The 9,770-nt window shown below is 39.7% G+C and overlaps 1 protein-coding gene across 1 annotated transcript; it reads left to right on the forward strand.

Moving 5' to 3' along the window:
• Positions 1–978: 978 nt before the first annotated feature.
• On the forward strand, positions 979–9,770 carry LOC139711384 (methylosome subunit pICln-like). Its single transcript, XM_071623270.1, has 4 exons — positions 979–1,299; positions 2,661–2,944; positions 5,828–5,920; positions 8,030–9,770. The coding sequence occupies exons 1-4, from the start codon at positions 1,181–1,183 to the stop codon at positions 8,113–8,115; spliced, it is 582 nt and encodes a 193-aa protein (XP_071479371.1). The 5' UTR covers positions 979–1,180; the 3' UTR covers positions 8,116–9,770.

The raw sequence follows: 9,770 nt of genomic DNA on the forward strand, positions 1-9,770 counted from the left end.
CATAATTAATAATAATGAACCCCTTCATTTCCTGAATCATTCCTGCAACGATGATGACTCTGATGACATCTTACTGAGGCATACCCAGCAGTTGTCCATGGATGATCAGGGGCGTCGAACTATCTCGGGGGGGGGGGGGGGGGGGGGAGGGGCATTTGCGCCCTCCCCCCCCCCCCCCAACGGAAATGTTGGAGCAGACAAATCATTGTATAGATAGATAGATAGATAGATAGTGGGAGAGGGAGAGAGTTTGGAGGGAGATGTTTGGATTTAGATGATGAGGTTGGGAAATTGAAATTGTTCTTGCAGACTGACCACGAGCTGATATGGTCAGAGAATTGACGAAAACATCTATCCTTCAGTGTTGACCAGTGAGAAAATCGTGCTGCTACAAGTGTCATCTCACGAGTCAGTCTCATAAATTCATCTTGATAATAGACTGCATATTCTTTTGAAGATTACAGAAGGAAAAAAGTAGAAAAAGAAGAAAAAGAGATCGAAGAAAAAGAAAAGAAAAAGATGAAGCAAAAGAATAGAGGAGAAAGAGAAGAAAAAGGAGAAGAATAAGGAGAAGAAGTTATAAAGGAGGAGATAAAGAAGGATAATCGCATAATGTCCCACATAAGCGTATGAGTTGCAGATTTTCATGATTTTCTTTGTACACGTTCTTAGAATAAATTTCTGCTGTTTGGGTCACGGGTTTGGGCAAAGAAATTTAATGTATTATTTATAGTACATGTATGTTGACACGAACAAAACTATTATCATTTAATTTTTATGTATTCAAAGACACCATACAGTATCATACACATGGAACGATGCATCGATGCTTCTTGCATCGATGTACCCACGTTAACCACATGCACATGCACCGCTGCTACCCCGTCGCGGCGTCACATCTGGCTCCCCTCCCACTAGCCGCTAGCCCTGCATGAGGATGCTGTGGACTAGTGCGCCGTAGCGTGAGATATAGCGGTGTGTAAAAAGTGTCGTAACTCTATGCTGCATGCTCAGTCAAAAGTGCTTTAATTGATGTGTAACGCTACACAGGCACGCCACAGGTATTTCTACTTTTTCTGTTTGTCCAACTGCCCCGTTTCCCCCCGGCATTCGGCCTCACCAGAGCACGACAGGCTGCAAAACGTTTGTCACTAGGTCTAACAGCCACTGGATTTTGAATATGGGTTTCATCAATCCTGTACAACCTCCAATTGGACCAGTAGTATGGCAAGGGGCGGGAACTTCGGCGTTTGTTGAGAAGCAAGACTTGGAGCAAGGCACTCTTTTCATAGCTGAAAGGTAGATAATCAATGTTCTTCTTTTTCATCTTTACCTGACACTCCTCGGCATCCTCTACCAAATGAAATGTTGCATTGTTACTGTCGACTCGTGCTGTTAGATATGTGGTTATAAAGTTAGGTCCTAGACCTCTATTTTCAGACCTCTGACTATGAGACTCTTTGAAGTTTTCTGTGAATGTGGTGGCAATACCAACAATGACCAAGGCCAGGGCAGGGGGGCCGGGGAGGGCGTCAATAACACAACTGTTTAAAGGGCTTTTGTTACACTTGCAAATTTTTGCTTAGTCCCGTACCAATGGTGGGGCTGAGGGGGGGGGGGGGGGGCCTTAGCACCCCCCCCCCCCTATAGTCAGAGGTCTGCAAATAGAGGGAGAAATCAAACCTCAAGCGGGAGAACGGGATATTTTGCGAAAATGGGCTTTCGGCGGGAGATCTCCCGTCGAAAGCGGGAGAGTTGGAGTCTCTGTATAGGCCCTACATCTACAAAGTGAATAGTAGTGACCAGCAGGGCCAGGGCAATGGCAGCCCTCAGACGTTGCGTTGTCATAGTGCCTATCACTAGACCCCTTCTATAGTGCTTAGTTAAATTTTACACTGTAAATTTACATTGTACAGCAACTTGACAGGGCTGTGCACGTGTATGGGTGGGGGGGGGGGCAAAATAACACACTCAGCGACGAATGGACTAAGGACGACTGACGAGGATAACTAGGAAATTGTAGCCAGGTAACTGTATGAAAGCAAGCCACCCAGCCCAAATGGCAAATGTACAGTTAGGGTACCAATTTTTGACACTTAAGCACATTTCCTTGTTTACCATCAATACTACACCGTTTTACCTCGGAATTTCGATATGAAGTTGAGCTACTAAGGCCAATGATAATATGCCTTGAATGAATTCCCATTTGAATGCACTCGTGTTCAATTTTTAAGCAATTTCCGTCATGCTGTCGCTGGCATCAGATTTCGACACCCAGCATCATTTTTCAACACAATCACAGCGCATATCACACATAAATCACATGGCGCGTATAGTACGCGTACACTGCATTGTGGACGTAAACCAGCAGTCATACCAGTGCAAGAACTTGTTTTTTCCTCTATAACATGTCTTAATATGGGAATGTCGAAATCTGGTGCACTAACGGTACATGTATGCTTTTTGGCGATGTCGAAATTTGGAGGGTGCTGGGTGAACCTTTGTGTAGGTTTTTTATGCATTTTTTAAGCGAAGGACCTAGTAAGGTAGGTTTTTGTAAAAGACACTACAAATTTACATGAAATCAGAAGTTTGCTCTATTAATCACATTATTATAGTCTTTAATACTGCCAGAAAAATTTCCCTTTGAAACCATCTAGCCATGTAGCCTGGATCAATGCAGAGGGAAAAGGATTCAACGTTCCGTACCCTGCCATCACCGTGCATGCTGTTTCCAAGGACCTCTCCGCCTTCCCTCACGAATGCCTCTATCTCATGATAGACTCGGACATCATGAGTGAGCTGCGGGATGTAGCAGCACAGAGCGCTGGTGGCGATGCCCCTGTTCAGAACAGTGAAGGCAGTGATGACGACACAGGCTTTGAGGAGGAAGAGGGCACTGAGGTCAGAGAGATTCGGTTCGTCCCACAGGACAAGTCTTCATGTATGTATGAAGAAATGATACAATATATTCCAAGCACTATGTGCTAGGGAAGAATGCTGTAGCCACCAAGATAACAAATACTAAATTTATGATTATAACTGATAAGATATCAGATACTGTATAACACAGTTTATGTGCACATTAGAGTAATCAACCCAGTTTGTGGCAGGGTACCTATTTCTGGCAGGGGTACTTTCATTCATCAATAAAACAGCTAATGAACATGTGTGCTTAGTCCCACTTTAGAGCACAAGCAGGAGTTACTCGCAAGTGTTATGAGAAGTGACACCTGATTTGGCCTTTTCATCAATGAATGAAATGGCCCCTGCCACAAATAGGCACCCTGTACCAAGCCTGCTGCAAACAGGGTACACTACATGTATTTTACTTTAGATGAAGATGAAAAAACTTGTACATCTATTTAAATCTGGTCTGGCATTTATATGCATGTAAGGACTGTAAAGTTTCATGAATACAACAGACTATCTTCATCACAGAAAATGTAAAAAGTATGGGATGTGCCTAATAAATTGGTACAAGAAAATCATGGCAGTGGTTGCAGTGGCCTGTTGTACATGTACATTGTAGAGTATATAAACCAGGGCTGCACACTAACCCATTTTTCCTACTGGTCCGACCTGTCCCCGTTTGACCAGTAGGTACCCAGTTTTTCATTTTTCTGATGGTCCATTCCTGAAAAAAGCTACTGGTCCGACAGTGATGTGCACGGGCACTAGGCACTGAACCTGAAATTTAATTACCCATTATAGCCTGTCCTCTGTAAGGTGATGACATTAGTATTCATTCTTTCAGTGTAATAATTTGGTTAAGTTTATGTCAGAAAATTCAATTCTGTATGATTTATTCCAACCTTGAAGTCTGTTGTAAAAAATGGAGAAAAATGACCTTGACAATTATATTCTAGAAGAGAAAATATGTGCCGTTACGTATGGGACCAGAAAAATTTTGTTTTTTTGAACACTTTTTTTAACCTCAAAACTCTCTGAAAGTATTTCATTCTACAACTTGTAACTCACTGTGATGAAAGTCACAACACTCAAGATTATCAGAGGTAAGTTTCAAGTCATGAGGCAAAAAGCTCTAATTACAGGTTCTAATTAAAGACGGACATGACGTGTTACGTATGGGACAGTTACGTATGGGACACTTTGTCCCCCATTTGTTTAGTGTGTGGAGAACCATGTTAATTGGTATTTTGCATAATTATTGAAGTAAAATCAGTTGAAACTACTCAATACTGATCCAGATTGTCAAGGGAACAATATTCCCCAGATATTTACCACCATAATCATATTTAATCATATTTTATAATTTTTATGACCAACCTGAGTATGCATGCCCTTTGTCCCCCATTCATTTAGTGTGTGGAGAACCATATTTATGGGTATTTCGCATAATTTTTGAAGTAGAATTTGTTGAAATTACTCAAATAATGATCCAGATTGTCAAGGGAATCAATATTATCCAAATATTTACCATCATAATCATATTTAACCATATTCTATATTTTTATGACCAACCTGAGTATGCATGCCCTGTATTTTTTATCAGGATAGTTACTAGTAAAAATTGAATAGTTAAGTGTTTACTTCCATTGATGAAGGGCAGTTTGCCATTCAGTTTCAATAAAAAACAAGAAATATTAATTTTGATAAATGCAATACCTGCTGCGTGGAACCCTAGTGATGGAGTAGATAAACAATATGATGTCTGTCTAGCAATTAGGTTGTTTATATGAGTCCCTCCTCATTATGTATACCCATGATTTTTGTCGTGGCTACTACTAAAAACTGAATAACTGAGATATCCAGAAAAATGGTGTCCTAATAAAATAAATTTTCATGAGGACCACTTCATTTTACTTTGTATTTGTTTGTTTTTTTGATATCTCATCCATTGCAAATTGGATCTTCATCAAATAAACTTTGAATTTCTCTAGTCTTAGAATTGTATGCTCTTTGATAATTCATATAAGGGGCTCCCAGTCATCTTGTAAAACATTGAAACTGAATCCCCATTTCTTCGAAAACTATACTATTCCTTTAATGCTGATCTTCACTGTGTATTTTGGCATCTCCCCCTCCCCCTTTCTGAAAATTGTTTAGTCAAGTACTAGTATTGTTTCAATTCAAAAGTAGCTGCAAAGTTGGGATGCTTTCTGCAGGATGATTGACAATTTGTGTACTGAGAGACCTTCCCAGCTAGCTTACATGCATTCACATGCAATATGTATGAGGATGTCCCATACGTAACACATTTTTCCCATACGTAACATTATTTAATTGCTTGATAAAAAATACATCTTTTACAATTTTTTCTTCTTTCTGTGGTATTTAACTTCTTTAAACAATAAATTAGAGCTACTAATTTGCATAATCATTTGCATAATCCCTAAATTTTCATCCCAAGTTAAACTATTTGATGAACTTCTTATGTCCACATATTAATCAAATATAATTTGCTTTCCTTTGAATAAATATGAATTTTTATAAATGTCCCATACGTAACACTGTATTTCACATTTATGCAAATGAAGCCCTCAAAATTTGCATAAATTTGCATAATATCATATTTTCCTCCCTGGAAATCAAAACTTCAACTCATAAGCTTCAAAATGATACCAAACATGTCAATATCCAGCAAAGATGAAATTTTGCCTTCTGAGGGGACCTTATCTTGGACTTGCCCCTCTTTCATTGGTAAATGGGATGCCTAGTTTAGAATATTCAAAGTTTAAATTTCTGATATCTCACTATCTTTATATGAAATATATGATAGCAGGGAACACACATTTACACTACTGTATGAATGTACCCTTGTATGTGAACAATCTGTATTCTTGATGCTGACTTTCTTCCGCAGTACGAGAGATGTTTGATGCGCTGTCACAGTGCCAGGCCTTGCATCCCGACCCAGATGATGGCTCTGATGGCTCCGATCCTTATGATCAGGGAGGTGAGTAGTAATCTCTCCACTCTGAGCTGGCTAAGTCATCAGCAGCTTACCTCCCTCAGACACACACACATATATGGAGCTGCAAAGTTTCCCTGATGATGTAGGGGGCTCCCTGGAAACTTAACAGTGTTTTCATGTCCTGATAAGAGGTTATAAAAGCTTCCCATATACAGTCAAACCTGTCTATAGTGGCCACCCAAGGGAAACAACAAAAGTGGCTACTATGGGCAGGTGGCCACTTTGACAGGTGGCAACTATAGACAGGTTGGTGTTCATTTTGAATTTCAACCCTTGCATTATATAATACAGCATAAAATACTGCATGGTATTTTTAAAAGCAGGAAAATAAGTTTGCATGAGCAGCTATAATATGTCAGGTCTTTTTTTTTTTTACAATTAAAGGGGATGGCTAGTAACTGATCATTGGGAATCAGTGGGAATGCTGGGGGATGATTGTTCCAATCCTTGTGGGATTCATTTAAGAGTACATTTTATATCTATTGTTGTGTGAAAATTATTTGCTTCAGAATGGTCTCATATTCAAGTAATTTGCAGTTGAATGTTTCCAGGTTAGCATGCCTGTACAGTGACGGGGCATTAAACTGCACATGACTTGAATATGAGACCGTTCTGACGCAAATAATTTTCACACAACAATAGATATATAATGTACTCTTAAATGAATCCCACAAGAATTGGAACAATCATCCCCCAGCATTCCCACTGATTCCCACTGATCAGTTACTAGCCATCCCCTTTCACTTCATTTTAAATTTTCTTTTAGCCTTTTTCGTTCTTTTGATAAGACTCGGTAGAATTCACACAATGAATGTAAAAGCTAGCTATTCATGGCTGATTGAACGGTTCAGCTAAATTTTTGTGGCCGCTATAAAATGCATTAAGATATTCACCACGAGATACAAAATGAATGGCCGCTGGCCGTGTTAGGCAGGTGACTGCTATATAAAGGGTCTATAACGCAGCAATCTCGTGCGGGGGGATTATTCAGTGGCTGCTATAAGCAGGTGGTCGCTATAGACAGGTGGCTGCTAAAGAGGTTTGACTGTATAAGAGTAATATTTTGCCTATTGAGATGCATGTAACACACAAGTACAAGAAGTATTTCTCTGATTACTCTTCACCAAAACCTCCCTGTTTTATCCTATAAAACTTTTATGGTGCATGGATGTTGATAGTTCTATACAGAGGAGGTCACAAGTTCAAGGGTCAATGAGCCCAGCCAAGCAAATAGTTTGTTATGCCTCCGCCACGAAGTGTCGCCAGAGACATTATGTTTTCGTGTTGTCCGTCCGTAATCAATTTTGTGGACAGTGTAACTAAAAAACCGTTTGAGGTATCCTAATGAAACTTTGCATGTATGTGTATTATGAGTGGGTGAAGTTGTGCCTATCAACTTTTGGGTGCGCATGCTCAAGGTCAACGGTCAAGGTCAAATGCTCAAAATTTCACTATTTCCCCCATATCTTTGCAATGCCTGAAAATATTTTCTTGAAACTTAGTGTATACACATACTACCAAATAGAAATTCTCCAGAGAGTTTTGGGTCATGAGGTCAAAGGTCCAAAGGTCAAGTGAAAATGTCAAAATTTTACTTTTTGTCCATATCTTGCAAATGGTTTAAGGTATCTCATGGAACTTAGTACATATGCATGTACTGACTGGCAGTGATTATCAAGGGAATTTAGGGGTCATGGGTCAAAGGTCAGGGGTCAAAGTTCAAGGTCAACTCCTCAAAATCTCACTATTTCCCTCATATTCATGCAATGCCTGCAGGATTTTTCTTGAAACTTAATGTGTACCGTACATGTATGTGACATCAAGTGGGGGCCATGTACTGGTATACATGATTAACATCTTGTGCATAAGAGTTGGAGACCGCATGTTTTTAGATATTTTGTGTTTTGTTTTCTTACTCAGTTTGTAGTGTGAATGAATGTATTGTAACATTTTCTTTCTTGCCTTTGATAACTTAAGGTGTCTATGACCGACTTGTGGGATCAATCTATTCCAGACAGTTTTGTTTTAGTTTTGGTCTTTTTATTTCCCTGAGATGCATGCTGGTAACTCTTTCATTATCGTATTGCACAGATGAAGGTGGTGATGATGGATATGCACATGATGGTGATGGTGGAGAAGACGATGCCATGGATACTGGACAGTTTGATGATGCATAAATGGACCCAGAGCACTGACGCTTGCTTGTGATGTGAAACTACAACACATCCTTACCATCGCCCGCTGTGAACTAATGGTGCCATCCTGGTTGGGGTCATTTGAAATATTTCACGGCACGAATCTGAGCAGATACCTGAACTTTGAAAGGTCACAGTGTCACGTGTGAAGGAGCCCTGAGACCAAGGGCAGATATTCTGTCACTGAAACAGAAAAGATGCAGAGAGGAGAACACCTTATTTTGGCCTCTGCATAATCTGACTCTGCCCTGATGTTTCACTCTTTCTTCCAGAGAGTTTTATGAACATGTTCTACAGAATTCATGTGCAAGGTGACCTCTTTGCATATCCTTACAATTCTTACATTGGTTAGTTGTATGCCAGTTGGCATTTTGATAAACATGGCCACATGATACATGTTCTCCCAAGAGCAGAACATTCTTAGGTGAACTCCCATGGAAGACAATTTTTTTTTTTTTGTAGGTGAACAAATTACGCAGGACGCCAAACTAGAAACATCACTGACCTGACTACTAAAAGATGATTAATACCCCTGCCTATCACTTCTCTTCTGAAAGTAAGCCAAAATCATATGTACAGTAAAGTGTGCCATTACCATGGCAACATACTTTCTGCCACTCTTCAAAAATATGTCTTGTACTTTATATCACTATCACCATGTGTGCAAATATATTCTGAATGGCTTATAAAGTGGAGAAGAATTTCAATCTGCAAGACTTTTCACTGGTTTTGGGGCCATACATTGTAATGCAATGTTATCATGGTGATGCACTTTCTGCTACTCTTACAAACTTGTCCTGCACAACTTTGCATCAAATTCAGGAAGTATAGCAAATTTGATATGAACCATTCAAGGACGGGAGAATTTCCATCTGCAAGGCTTTTTCCAGATTCTGGGGCCCGTAATGCACTGTTACCACTGCAGGGCACTTCCGCTACTTTTAAAAATTTGTCCTGCACAACTTTATACCACAGTCACCATGTGAGCAAAATTTCTTTTTAATTGTGTGAAACCTTATTGAAGAAGTGTGCAGTAAGATTGGTTATGCAGATTTCAGTATTCACTGTGCGCACATGGGGTGCAAGGGCACTGAAACTGCATGCGTATTTGTTGGCTTGCGAAAAATGCTGTGACCACTACAAAATGTTCAAATTGAAGGTATGCCTTGCTCAAGTACTTTGACTAACCCATTTAATGCAAGAAATAATGACTTTTGTTGTCGAGAATGAACTGAATGTTCTAGACTCAGGGTTTGACATACAGTGTCATGGAGATTATAAGTCGAATAAGTTGACTTCATCTTGTGACTTATATGTACCAGTGTATAATCTTTTTTCTTTTTGGTGTTGTTTTCAGAAATGAACAGCATGTTCTAGTCTCCCGGCTTTGAAATGCCATATTGGGAAGGTTGTAAGTCCTTCAACTTCACCTCCAGATTTATAACCTCTCTCAAAAACATTTCAAACCCTTTGAATGGATCATTCCTTTGTTTTCTTCCACAGCAGTCATCATCCATGGATTGTACCGTGCTGTTTAGCAGCAATAATTAAATTAACTCTAATTGTCTTTGCTTACAAAGTCAATGTGTGTTCCTCGTGGCCCTCCTTGTTTGTTTCCCTCCAAAGAGGGTCATGAA

This window comes from Diadema antillarum, unplaced genomic scaffold (genome assembly GCF_040938485.1).
Source record: "Diadema antillarum isolate AM-2024a unplaced genomic scaffold, OU_Dant_1.0 seq00001653_RagTag, whole genome shotgun sequence".
Lineage (NCBI taxonomy): Eukaryota > Metazoa > Echinodermata > Echinoidea > Diadematoida > Diadematidae > Diadema > Diadema antillarum.